The sequence below is a fragment of the Osmerus eperlanus genome, chromosome 3 (genome assembly GCF_963692335.1).
Source record: "Osmerus eperlanus chromosome 3, fOsmEpe2.1, whole genome shotgun sequence".
Classification (NCBI taxonomy): Eukaryota; Metazoa; Chordata; class Actinopteri; order Osmeriformes; family Osmeridae; genus Osmerus; species Osmerus eperlanus.
The window spans coordinates 10030247-10044316 of NC_085020.1; the positions used below are offsets into that span (position 1 = coordinate 10030247).

At 45.1% G+C, this 14070-nt stretch overlaps 1 protein-coding gene across 2 annotated transcripts in view; it reads right to left on the reverse strand.

Annotated features, from left to right (window-relative positions):
• Positions 1 to 3441: 3441 nt before the first annotated feature.
• sik1 (salt-inducible kinase 1) overlaps positions 3442 to 14070 on the reverse strand; it is an 11102-nt gene continuing 473 nt past the window's right edge. The window contains exons 2-15 of one of the 2 annotated variants that reach the window (XM_062457124.1): positions 13507 to 13705; positions 13234 to 13350; positions 10322 to 10385; positions 9838 to 9999; positions 9104 to 9228; positions 8813 to 8936; positions 8394 to 8614; positions 7847 to 7996; positions 7621 to 7731; positions 7178 to 7403; positions 6839 to 7090; positions 6525 to 6717; positions 6062 to 6416; positions 3442 to 6007 (exon numbers count right to left, since the gene is read on the reverse strand). In XM_062457124.1, the coding sequence (XP_062313108.1) occupies positions 5885 to 6007; positions 6062 to 6416; positions 6525 to 6717; positions 6839 to 7090; positions 7178 to 7403; positions 7621 to 7731; positions 7847 to 7996; positions 8394 to 8614; positions 8813 to 8936; positions 9104 to 9228; positions 9838 to 9999; positions 10322 to 10385; positions 13234 to 13350; positions 13507 to 13659 (2376 nt within the window). In that variant the 5' untranslated portion in view covers positions 13660 to 13705 and the 3' untranslated portion in view covers positions 3442 to 5884. Of the gene's footprint in view, positions 6417 to 6524; positions 6718 to 6838; positions 7091 to 7177; positions 7404 to 7620; positions 7732 to 7846; positions 7997 to 8393; positions 8615 to 8812; positions 8937 to 9103; positions 9229 to 9837; positions 10000 to 10321; positions 10386 to 13233; positions 13351 to 13506; positions 13706 to 14070 lie in introns of both variants that reach the window. The other variant, XM_062457123.1, reaches the window with a different exon arrangement.

Below are 14070 nucleotides of genomic sequence, written 5' to 3' on the forward strand. Positions count from 1 at the left end.
TTGCCTCCTAAAGTCTGTCTGGACTACAATCTTTCCAATCCTCTGGTATTCACACAAACTTTGACCTGATTAAGAGTAACAACTCATTATTGCTTTTTCTGTGGGTTTCTCACACACGCAATCGGAAATCTAAGTTTATCTCAACGTGGGGGGATGTGTAATGTTCTATTGCTTTAGATTTCTTTGCATTTCACTGGTAAACTTTGGACAAACTTACCTATCTCCCCCATCTGCCTTCCCTGTGAGAACAAAGTTACTTATTCAGAGACCTCTGAATGTTTCATGATAGGTTGTGTCTGGGATCTAGTTTGAAAACATGTATTTTGGGGAGGTTAAGAGGACAGGTCCATCTAAGTGCTATTCACACTGAAATGCACAGACTTGAGGTCCTATAGCCCAGAGGCGTTTGCAGCAGGGGTTCATCTGACCTTCTGCCAGGGATTCTGGGGACTTTCCAGATATTGCTCTCTCATTACATTCTTTGTTTAACTATTGACTGTGTCTCTCTCTTAAACTGACTTCTGAGGTTTCTCTTTCTCCCTCCTACTCTTTATTAATTTGTCTGACTTCTTTTATGTGTGTATTTGATCTGAGTAGGGCTGTGTCTATGCTGTCTCATCCTATCTGCTCTGCACTGGTTGCCCTGGACAGAATGATCTCAGCTCAGCTTACACACATGGGACACACCGTGTGCCAACAAAAACGACATCTCACATCCAACTCTCTTAGACACGGAGGGTATATCACACATGTACATGCAAATACAAATAGACATACACCCCCACACACACACACACACACACACACACACACACACACACACACACACACACACACACACACACACACACACACACAGCCGGTGTTTTGGGGATAGTTTGATACGGCTGTGTGTACAGCTGGCTAGAGCTTGTGATTAATGTGATTGTGACAGCCTTAACTCTACTGCATAATATTGCTCTGCCTTTCTGTCTATCTTCTCATCATTCCCTTACTAGCCTCTCTCTGTGTCTATCAAAACTCAGGCTAGACCCAAATGCGTACAAAAATACAGAACCGAGTTAGCAAGTCTTAGATTTATTTAAGGAACAAAAGGGCAAGCAGGCTCGACGTCAGGGCAGGCAGAAGTTTCTCTTACAGTTTTTTTCAAAGGCTTACACACATTTTTTTTTTCAAAACTTAACACACAAATCCAACAACTGCACACACGAAATGCAAAATGCCTCGCTTCTCTTGCAAAATGAAGCACTGCATTCAAAATATCACAAACACGTCTCAAAAGCACACATTTGTCTCATGTTGCAAACACTTTTGCCATTATATTACATTTTTGTATATATCATATACACACAGTTATTCAAAACATTAAGCTCTTCTTTCATGAGCTCCTTTGTACATTTCTGTACAAGATTGAAAGTAAATGGCAGAGATGATGAAAAATTCATGGTAAACACGAAAACAAGATTGAAACCAAACTTATTTTTTTACTATAAGCATTTGTGGTCGTGAATACAGTATTACACAGTACAAAAGAAAATGTGTAGTAGGACAGAAACCAAATCTAATTTTGAAAAAGGTGATTACGGAATGGTGTGTCTGTGTGTCATGAACTGTAGCATACAGTAATATATACTATGTTCTACAATATTGTCAGAATGTCTTCTTACTGTACTGTTGCATGGTATGATACAGTAATCCATTAGACTGAGACCAATCATGCAGTGCACTGCAGTCAATGGATGCATGGGTGCTAAAATATATGTCTGTGTGTAGTATACCGTGTGTTGTGCTGAAACAGCTATTATGTGTACATTAGAACATGTGTATATTACAGTATATTGTTACATACCTGTTATCTTTTCTACAGTAAAGGTTCAAATTATACCCACCACTGTAAATCAACTCAAATTACGTAGGCTATTTATAGGCCTATTCTAAAGCCATGATTGGTTGGTGTTGAGTAAAGCAATGAGTGTTTGCACATGTGAGGAGTTAGTGTAAGGCACTGATGAATTAGTGTGTCATTTTGATTGGTTGTGTTTTAAAAAGGAAATCAAGATGCTTCCTGTTAGAATGTTGTGGGTTACGTGGAGAATTGTGTGTTGTGTTTTGCAAAAAGTGTTTTATGAAATTGAAAACTGAGTCAAAGGCCAAAAATGTGCGTATGGTTTTGCAGATTTGAGGTGTGATTCTGGTGTTTGAGTGTCAGGTTTCAGAAATTGTGTGAAAAGTAAGGAATTTGTGTGTAAGCATTTGGAAAAACTGTAAGATAGGACTAATAAAACAAGACAAACTGGCAGTACACAAACAAAAAGTACAGGGTTAAATGCACCGTGGATAATGAGGAAGACGGGAGACACCCGGAGACAGACAGACAAGTGTAATCAGGCTGTGACACTCTTTCTCCATTGCTTTCCTTTCAGTGGGGGAGAGTTAGACAGGAACCACTATGTCAACACAAGGAACATTATCCTGGGGCCTGTTCCATAAAGCTAGTTTACCGAAGAAGACTGGCTTATGTCTGGGATAGCTCCACTAAACTACATATAAAAGGTTTTATTATTTTATTATTTAAATAGTTAAAGCAAACATGTTTGTTTTCTTGACTATACCGTAATAAATAACACATGCAGGTTTTCTAAACACACATGCATCAGTGTTAGTTTATAAAGGATTTGTTAAAGTCTTTACAGCAGCCAGATTGAATATATCAGTGAAGTATGTAATGAATCATAGGGTGTTGTAGTGAGGGTAGATGAGGGTATGAATGCTGCTATCGTGTCTCCATTCATCCCACACCTCCATCCCTGTCATCGATAACGCCTGTCCTAACCCCCCTCCCCTCCCTCTCTCAATCCCTCCCTCTCTCCATCATGACTAATACACTTCAGGGTCACTGGGTTTATCACGTCATCACATTGCGTCATAGCATCATCTTAGCAGGCAGCAGAGTCTTCCCCATGCATCAGCAGCAGTTTTGGTGGGACAGTGATATTTTGGTCCTCTCCAAACAACCCAGACCCAGATGAAGGGACTAACAAAGAATATTCTTGATTTGAAGCACTTTGTTGTTGTCACGGCCACGGCCGAGCCCGTTTCATGTTTAGCGTCGTTCTTGGTTTTCCCTGCCCTAGTGTTTCTCTGCCTGATTGCCTTCACCTGTATCTTGTTAGGTTGTTTCAGTTTGCTCGTTAGTATGATTCCTTTCACCTGTGTCTTGTTTGGGTTTTGTATTTAAGTGCCTGTTTTGTGTTCGTTCCTTGTTGGGATGGGAGTGTCCCTGTTGTGTTCTTGTTTACCAAATAAAGTCCTTGCTATTGAAATCCTGTTTCCTCTGCATTTGGGTCCATCCCCTACACACTCACCACTGACAGTTGTCATCCCTCTCTACGAACACAAATCATTGAATTGTCTCTGAATGGACTCAAGGGACGCAAAAAGTTTGAGAAGTGAATTTTATTCAAATAAATAGCCACATAAATAAACATTTTCTCCATACTTAACATTCATACAAACACACATATAGTCAAGTAGCAAATCAGAAGAACATAGTATTTACTATTATCCAAAAATGTTTACTAGGACCTTTGATAATTTTGTTAGTGTTTCAATAGCTCACTAGTTCAGTCTAATGACCTCGGAAAATTTGAACCCACCAAGTAAACAAATCTCAAACATAACAAAATAAAGTGCAACACTTGCTCTTTTCTCAATACAGCAAGTTCAACCTAAGTGAAAAAAAAAGCTTAGTGAGTCTGTTCTCTTCTCTATTTGATGACCAATGGATAATGTCCAGAGCCTCATTCTAATCTAAGTTTGTTCAGATAAAGGCACAAGCATTGGTGGTGCAAATGCAATCAAATCAAATAAAAACACTGCTCATTTCAAGAAACAAATCATAAAAAAACACATTTTACACTAGGCATTCCCAAACATTTTCCCTCGTTCCAGCATGTTGTTCATAGAGAGACCACTTCACAGATATGCAAGAGTTTAACTAAGTACTGGTGCACAGCCATCATCATACAGGACACACAGCTGAATATATTGTCTTGAAATATCGACCCAACACACATATGATGGCAGACATCCAGCTATTGCTACCATTCTACCAATTGATTTCAAGAAAAGTCACATTTCAGCTAAAATAGTATTGCTACAAGTTGTTGTTTTCTTATATTCTTAAATTCATTTCTTTATATAGAAAAATACAAAAACAACATATAGGCTAAAGCCGTGGTCTAGGAGCCCAACCTACCATCAGTTGACTCAGCAGACAGCAGTAGCATTAGCTATTAGCATTAGCATCTGGTGGCAGAAGTAGGAGCTCAGAGAGAGTCTGTCTTTCTCTGATCTGTGTCGGATTCTTCTTCTGCTATTACTACATGGAAACCACTCAGGACACAAAGGCAATTGTGTTGTTATGAGAAACAACGTATTTTCTCTCTAATACAAATTCATATTTATGTATTCTTGTTGAATAAAAACACAGATCTACTGTAGTACCTGCAATTCTCTGCCAACACCTCTCCCTCTGAAGATATCAAACCATTGTACATTTAAACAGAAATGAACAAAAAAGAAAAGAAAACTACAAAACATGACCAGACAGGTGTACAAGCCTGGCTTCTCTACCTTTCTTCTGCATTTCAATGTGAAATATTGCACTAGTCCCACAGTCTTTGTTCTGTGCACATGAAAGCATTAAATCACATATTCATAAACTGTATTATGTGAAAAGAGAGACTTATTACACTTGTGGATTGTAGAGGAAGAAGTAATGCTTATATATGGACAATGTTTGCAAATGTTCCACATTTTCAGACATGAACTTAAGGAGGTAGAAATAAAACAGAAGCACTGAAAGCTTTGGTGATCTCCGACTGAGGGTCGTTTTTTTGCGGTGAGAGTCATTAACAATGAGTTCAAGCCTACGCATTTGTTAGGCGCCAACGGGCGCACACACAAACGCACAGAGCTGCTTGGACATGGCTGTACCTATGCTGTGCTTTAGTCGACTACGTTTCGTTCTTCAGTGTCCGCAGGTGAAGATCAAGCAGCGGGACGTGAGCTACATTCTAACACATCACAGTTTGTCAAATCACAATCATGTACACTCACTGAAGGTTGGAAGCTTAGGATACTGCCCGTTCAAAAGTCTGCTACAATGTCATATAACAAAGTCAAATAAAATAAATAATATGGAAACGCTATTGGACCAAAAAAAAAAAAAAAGGACAACTTTGGTTTCTCCTACAGAGTGAATCGTCAAAATCATCGTTCGGAAATGTGCAGACATGGAAACGTAAAAAAAAAAGTCATATTGAAGATCCTCTCATCTCTAAATTGAATGCGAAAATGAAACTGTGAATGAAACATGATCTAGTCATGGACTGGCAGGTGAATACCAGTTATTCAAGTGAATTTGTCCCTCCTCCTTGTAGCATGAGAGTGGAAGGAGGCTTTTCTCTGGGCAGTGAGGGGCACAGGGACCCCAAAGTCCATTATTGCTTCTCTCGGGGAGGGTGGGATCTGTAAAGGATCCTAGGCCTTGTCCAGGGTTTGGTTATTGCTTATTCGTCAGCTTAGATGAGCACACAAAAGCCTCACAGGTGGACACGTGACAGTTTGGATGTTGTTCAAGAGACCGTTTGCTTGGAGTCTCCTGTATTTGTCTCTGGCATGTTTCTTCACCTGGCCGTTCAGTGCTCAGCTTTACAGAGGGGCTCCTCTCTGTTCAGACCAGAGAGCACTCTACCAGTGACCGGGTAATCAGACTCAATTGTTCTGCTAAAATGTTCCAAACTCACCCTGCTTGTCAGTGGCATACTCATGTTTTGTTTCCTCCTCCGAGAGGAAGAGATCGAACCATTTCCACACTCCATTATTTCACCATCACACAGCTGCTGATTTGCTGTTTGTCACCCCGCCCCAGCTCCTGCATCTCATTCTCTGGGCTACTCATTGACCCCAGGTTCCACACACCCGGCCTAGGCACGAAGGGGACCTGGGCCTGGACTGGGACCTGGGCCTGGACTGGGACCTGGGCCTGGACTGGGACCTGGGCCTGGACTGGGACCTGGGGCTGGGGGTGAAGATGAGGCTGCTGGCTGATGTGCAGACGAGCCTCCAGGAGGCATGCGGCCGAAGCCACAGGAGAGAGGGAGGAGACCCCCAGTGGAGTCTGCCAGAGGGTGTGATGGAATGCCATGGTGTTCTGGGAGGGGGTCAGAGGGGTGTGGGAAGGTTCTCCCTGCAGGAGGGAGGAGATGGGGGCGTCAAACAGGGTGGAGGGGGTGAAAATGGAGGTTGGGGGAGGGGAGGCAGGTTGCTGCTGGGGCAGGAAGATCAGGGGGTTCTGGGTAGGCCCAGTGTTAGTGGGCTGAGGTTGAGGCTGATGCTGGATCTGCAACATCCTGGAGAAAGAGACAGAGTACAACTGTTACTACAGAGACAACTGGTCTGTGTGTTTGTGCGTGTGCATGTGTGTGTGTGTGTGTGTGAGTGTGTGTGAGTGTGTGTACCTTTGCTGGTGTAGCACTTCCTCCAGCATGCTACGGTGCTCACTAAGGGCTGGGCCCAGGGACCCCCGGCTGCCACGGTTACAGAGGGTCGGAGGGCAAACCTGCCGCGCCAACCCCTTAATCTTGTTCAATCCCAGAAGCCCTTTGGTGCGGGTGTTCTTTCCTCTCAGCTGTTGGCGGAAGGCTTTAAGGCCTGGAGGTGCAAAGGTTGTGGGCATTAGCTACACATGTTTATATATAGAGAGAGAGCAAACGGCACAAGAGAGATCGACTGAACATCTGTGTCATCCTAGACATGAGAGTGAGTGGCCTACCTTGCGTGAGGGAGGTGTCAGAGGCCCTGCGTCCTTCCTGAAAGTTGGCTGCAGGCAGGGAGCCCCGGGTCTTGGGTAGAAGGTGTGAGGAGAGGGTCAGGAAGGCCCCAGAGGGGGCGAAGGAACCAGGGGTTCTTGCAGACCCCAGAAAGGCCGACAGGCCCCTCGGAGGGACCACCGGGGCGGGGCCGAGCGAGGAGGACTCCAGGCAGCCGTCGGAGGAGGCTCCCTCTGAGGGGCTGACTTTGACGCCTGGCGAGGAAGAGGAGGGAGAAGGTTAACATGGCTGTGCCCCGCGTATTGGCGTGTGCGCGTGCGCGTGCCTTTCGGTCTACTCACAAGGGGGGTGGCACTGGTGAATGTGGGCGGAGACCTCGGCCAGCGTGTGTCTGCGGGAGGTGGTGGTCAGGGGGAGCGGGGGGGTGGCGCTGTGTGTGGCTTCCTCCTCCTCCAGGTCTGTAGGACGAACCTCCTCGCTGATGCTGGTCTCCAGCAGGCTGTTGGGGGAGATGGAGCGACTCCAGAGCAGCCGGTTCAGACTGGCCTCCACAGGGAACACCACACGCTGGAAACAGGGGGAGGAGCGCTACACGTTAGCCGCTGACAGATAGGAGACAGATAGGAGTACCAACGGTTATAAAGCTAACTATTCCCTGTAAAAGTTATGTGCCAGCATAGTTCCATGTAGCTTCTATCAAGCTAACTGCTGGCATATCTATCCGTAATATGCATACATAACAAGCGACATATTTGTGGACGGATGGTTCAGTTTTTTTGCTTACCTGGAAGAGAGCACCCTGGTCACAATCCATCTCCGAGTGAACTGGAGGAGTGCTCTTGGCTGGGAGAGGAAACACTGTGGTTCTGAAGCTGTCAGAGGATTCCATAATGACCTGACAGAGAAAACAAAGTGGGCAGACATAAGAACAGATGCAAGTCTGGGGGACACCCAGGCAAAAGAACTCCAGGTCCAGGGGCGTGGGCATCTAAGCCAGCCGTAGCTCTCACCTCTGGGGTGGTGGAGTCGGACGTGCTCCTGGGTCTCTGGCCCCAGGTTCCACACTGTCTGCTGAGCTGCTGGGCCCGATGCTCCCTGACTCTCTCCAGTAGCAGGTAGTAGATGGCTGAGAAGTGGTTGTAGCTGCTGCTCTGAAGAGACTGGATAGCAGGAAGGACAGAACAAAAGCAAGGGGCGGTTCGTTAAGAGTACTTGACAAACACCGACACACAAACAAGGGTCTGCATCCTGTTCTCTGTCTAAGCTCCTTAGAGGCTGCCATTGCGGCTCCATGCTCAGTGTGTCAGCTTTTAAAAGCAGATGCTAGTTATCCCTTTAATTCTTCTACACAACAGGCAGTAAGCCGCCTGGCACAGAGGGGTTTGTCTGTGGCGGCATAGAGATAGTATATCTTCTGACTACACACACACACACACAGCATGTCCCCACTTGGCGCACATGATCAACAGTACATCCAACCATCCAACCTCCAACTTTCCTCCAACCCCCCTTCCCCTTCCTTCCTTCCTTCCTCCCTCCATCCCTTCCTCCTCTCACCTCAATGGTCCTCTGGCGGTCAATGCCCAGCGTGTTCATGATGCTGAGGACTGGCTGGCTGTAGTCCCCCAGATTGGAGTTGTAGTCGGTCAGGCTAAGGCTGACGGTGTGCTGGGGAGCTGCCGGGTCTGCCAGCATCCAGCGGTGCTGCTTGATCTGGGCCATGCTGATTCTCTTGGCTGGGTCCACAGCCAGCATCTTCCGGATCAGGTTCTCACAGTCTGGACAAGAGAGGGGAGGAGAGGAGACTTCAGATCAACCACGTTTCACATGAGTTCCGTGAGAATAAGAGTTTCAGCAGAATAAGCCCTGTAGTAGACAATGTTTCAGATATTTGCCATCCTGTGTTATTTGCCAATCCTGGTTGGCTAGCTGTTGAGGTTCATTGATAGTAGGTTGCCTTGGCGATGCCGACCTACCTTGGGACATATAGAAGGGTATTCTGAAGCGTCCTTCCGTGACCCTCTGTCTGAGGGCTGGCAAGCTGGACCCATCAAATGGCAGGGTCCCGCACACCAGAACGTAGAGGACTACACCCAGGCTCTGCACGAACCAGGAAGAACACACAGAGCAGGAGAACATTTAGATAGCCCATTTTACGTTTCCCCAAAATCATTTTGTTTACGTGAATCTATTTTGTCATGAGTTTCTTTCGTGGGCATTTCTGATTGGGATGTTGTTCTCTAGAGCGTCATGTGGCGTCCACTTACCCAGATGTCGAGTTGAGGACCCTCGTACTCCTTGCCCTCAAACACCTCTGGGGCAGCATAGGGGGGACTTCCACAGTATGTAGACAGGGGCTCGCCGGCATTGTAGAAATTCCCGAATCCAAAGTCTAGAAGAGGTGAAGGAGGGAGGGGGAGGAGAGGGGATAAGGAGTTGGCTCGTTAACGTAACTCATGATTGTTTGCTTGAAACTTCTATTGAACCATGACTGCTGCCCCAGCCAGGAGAATCAAGGTTCTGTTCAACAGGGCGTGCTAGTGATGTAATCCTCTCCAAAGGAATGTAAGAAAAATGATCGTATCTAAGCTGTAATCACCCTGAGCTTCAACAACAAACTTGTTTTACTGCTAGGAGACAGCTTTAAGATTTGGATGTTTTTGGTTTGTCACGTTGCCAGGCATTTCTGTGTCTGTTTTCATGTGCGTGTCAGTGTGTGTGTGTGTGTGTGTGTGTGTCTGTGAGGGTTTCCTACTGGTGCTGGCACACGTCCTCTCTAAGACACACTATCTCACCTTGCTCAATGTTCATGTTCATCGCACTATTTCACTGTAATAGTATAAACTTTGTAAATAACAACTATTCATAAGTGCTATTGGTGAAAACATATCTTAATGGTTTACTAAGGCAGTAATATCTCCCACCACTTCCATGTTCTATATGTATGTAGGTTTAGTACTGTACATCTCTCTGTCTTCAGTCAAGTCCAGGGGGTACGTACCGGCCAGCTTAATGTTCATGTTGGCATCCAGCAGCAGATTCTCAGTCTTCAGGTCTCTGTGAACTATGTGGTGTCGGTGGCAATAATCAACCGCCGTCAGGATCTGCCAAAACTTCCTCCTGGCCTCATCCTCACTCATACGGCCATTAGAGGTTAGGTAGTCTAAGAGAGAGAAAGAGAGAGAGAGAGAGGATGCAGGAAGGAGAGAATAGAAAAAATCATGTTAGGTTTAGATATTTACAGAAACTACAATGGGATGGGATGGTGCTTTGTGTGTGTGTGTGTGTGAGGCGTGGGGGGGGGGGGTTAATAGATCAGGTGTCAGGGAGAACAGAGTGATGGTTTGCGTCAGAGGAGGATAATATTCCTGTCTGCTATAAATCCCAGGTGACAGACAGATTAAATATCGTTCTGACCCTTTTATTACATAAAAAAACAGCGTCACAACCTACGTTGGAACAAAGGAGGTGAACATGAAACTCACCAAACATCTCTCCATTTTTTGCGTACTCTGTGACAATGTACAGCATGTCTTTGGTCTCCATGACCTGTCGGACACACAGAAAAGAAACAGGAGTTGGTTAGAAGAGAAGTGGGGCAGAAGCAGCCTGTGATGACGACAGGAGATTTGACTTTCCACTGAGAGACCTGGTTAAGTGTTTGAGCAGAGACAGAATTTGGCACTAGCCACCTCTCTCTATATCTCTCTCTCCTCTCTCTCTCTCTCTCTCTCTCTCTCTCTCTCTCTCTCTCTCTCTCTCTCTCTCTCTCTCTCTCTTTCTCTTTCCCTCTTCTGAATACACATCCCAGTAACTGCTATCTCTCTCACACTAAAAACACAGACACACAAATATGCAAATACACAAGCAGTGACTTTCCATGATATATCCAGTTGCATAAGAAAGCTGACATGCACTTCCTGCATTGTCATTATTTAATTTAATATTTAATTTGAATATAAACACATCCAAACACACATACACACACACATCCACACGTCGAAATCCCAGCATTAACCAGTGTTTCTAACCAGACAAACCCTGTCACCAGACACATTTTTCATTTTTGGGAGGGGAAACCGCAGGACCTCATTTTTACATGACTTTACATATATTTACACACACACACAGACACACACACAAGCTGAGGTGTGTGTATCAAAAACGCTATGAGCAGAATCAGTCATGAATCACCGCCACCAACAAAGCAAGGAAAAAAAAAACGTATATCCCCATCCTGGAACAGTGGAAACCTTCCCACACTCAAAGGGCCTTAGGGGACCCATGGTGTTATGCAACACATTATAAAAAAAATCAGTTTGGGAAACAAACTGTAATCAATGAAACTCCTGTTTTCGCAAGCCTGCCTGTCATAACGAGAACTGTGCGTCAGAGAAATTATATACGGATCTTGTAAACAGGAAGTAAAGAGGTAGTCTTGATCTGGGAGAAGGGGGCTGCTCTCTCAGCCTGGAGGTGAGGCTGACGTCAGGAGAGGCCCTAACACCCGAAAAGGGAGATAAAAAGGAAGAGAGAGAGAGACTGAGAGAGAGAGAGAGAGAGACTGAGAGATAGAGAGAGACTGAGAGACTGAGAGAGAGAGAGAGAGAGAGAGAGAGAGAGAGAGAGAGAGAGAGAGAGAGAGAGAGAGAGAGAGAGAGAGAGAGAGAGATAGAGAGAGACTGAGAGACTGAGAGAGAGAGAGAGAGAGAGAGAGAGAGAGAGAGAGAGAGAGAGAGAGAGAGAGAGAGAGAGAGAGAGAGAGATAGCTAGAGACTGAGAGATAGAGAGAGAGAGAGAGAGAGAGAGAGAGAGAGAGAGAGAGAGAGAGAGAGAGAGAGAGAGAGAGAGAGAGACTGAGAGATAGAGGGAGGTGTGAGACTGATAGTGGCTTGGGAGGGAATGAGTGTGGAGGACAGTGAAAGTGAGAGGAACAAAAAGCATAGAGAGGTAGTTGTTCATGGTGACAGAAAGAAAGAGAGGTGGGGTGGCTGACGTGAATGTGATGCTCACCAGAGCTCAAAAGTGACATACTGTTCACAGAGGGCCAGTGAGCAAATGGAACGGAAAGAGCTTTTTTTATCACAAGGGTCAGGGGTCAATTACTGTTATCCCTCTTTCCTGTACTCCGGCGAACTTCCTGCCCTACAGGAACCGGGCCAACGGGACCGAGAAGACTGGGGAAACAGGGAGGAGAGAGCCTGCAGATCACAAGGCTGCTGTTGCAGGCGGGCGGGGGTGGGGGTGTGTGATGGGGGAAAGGAGTCCCTAAGGCGAGGGAAAAAACCTGCTCATCCCTTCATCAAATGGGTCCCACCTGACTGTCCTCACCTCACACAGCCCAAGGACACAGAGAAAGATTCAGGGATAGGCTGTGTGTCTACGTGTGTTTCGAGAACGCAACAATGCAACAGAACGGTGAGGTCGTTACCTCACTTTAACCACCTCTCAGTATTTTACCAGTGATAAATATCACTTATTCACTTAAAGCTACTCTTTCAGCAGCGAAATTGAATACAAAGATTCTGTTTACAGACATACAGTACGTGTATGTCTTTTTTATGTGTGTGTGCGTGCATCAGTGTGTTAGCGTGACGTTATCAGCATCTGTGCCACAGTGCAAGGCAAGCATACGTATGTGTGTGTGTTTGGTGAGTGTGTGTGTTTGTGTGTGTCTAAGGTAAAAAGCAGATTGCTGCTCCTAAATCTTGTGTGTGATTAGCTACTAGAGCCATGCTTGGCAGTCTGACCTTCACGTGAGGGAGAGACACATTTCACTAACACTAACTGATCCTGACAATCAGACATGTGAATCCCTAAGACCATTCTGTTTCCCCTTCTTCCCCTGATCAGCTAGCCCACTCTCGCTGCCCTTCACACTTTCTATCTCGCTCTGCACCTCGTTAGTCTGTCGTTCTTTTACATCTCCTCATCAACATGATCTCTAACACATGCAGATGCATTGTGTTCTTTTATCTACTCCCATTCCACTGGTGCACACACACACTCACACACACACACACACACACTCACACAAGCACACACACACAAGCGGGTGTGTGCAAAACAGGGCTGTGAAATTGAAAAGAATAAACCACAAAAATCTCCACCCTAGGGCGTGTCCTCTCCTCGTCTATCTCTCTATCTTTCTGTCTATCTTTGTATCTATCTATCTATCTATCGCTCTATCTATCTATCTATCTATCTATCTTTCAATCTCTACCCTGATTCTGCTCAGCTCCAGTGTCTCAGCAAACACATGGCAACACACCACAGCCAACCGCTCTCGTGTAGAATATCAGGCAGTGCCAGTCACACCTAAAATAACGACACGCACACAAGCTCAAACACACCCTTGGTCAAATGGAGAACAGCAACATGAGGACAGGGCACACACCTGGTACAGTTTGATGATGTGTGGGTGGTTGAGCAGCTTCATGATCTGAACTTCTCGGTAGATCTTTTCCAGGTTGGAGGGATTCAGCCTGGTCTTGTCTATGATCTTAATAGCCACCTGCAAGCACATAATAAACTCCTCAGTAAACGATGTGTATATATATTACAATTTAATTGCATTTTATATCTAATAATATAGTCTTTACAAACTGTAAAATTATGAATAGATTGATTTATATTTTCATTGATAGAGAAAAATATTGTAATAAAAGACCTGTGTCTTGGTGACTTTGTGCCTAGCCAGTTTCACCACAGCGAAGTTTCCTTTCCCAAGCGTGCGGATGATCTCATAGAAGCCGACCTGGAGAGGCCTTCCCTGGGCAGGGCTGGTCTGAGCAGCTGGGCAGCTCTCCGTCATGATCACCATGGCGTACACTCTGGTTGGCCTTGTATAGTCCAAAGAGCAGTTAATTCTGCAATATAAAATAAATACAGTGTGAGGCAATTGTCTGACATTAAAATTAATCCATTTGGCGTATCTGATATAGGCACATTTGTATTCGTTTGTATTCGTGTGTTTTATTGTGCGGATTGACTTGACATGCAAATAGCAAACCAAATAAATATACTAAACAATTATGAAAATAGATTAACGCAACATAGGCATATACAACACAGTTTACAACATGGTGGAGAAGAGAAACCTCGCAATGCAACATGTAGCCTCTGCCATGCGAAGCACGCTTTTTCTGCGGTAAGGCACGACTAAACATCCAAGGTTAATTTATTATATTTTTGTCACGGAATTATTTGCGAAATACCCTTGTGTTTTGAATAA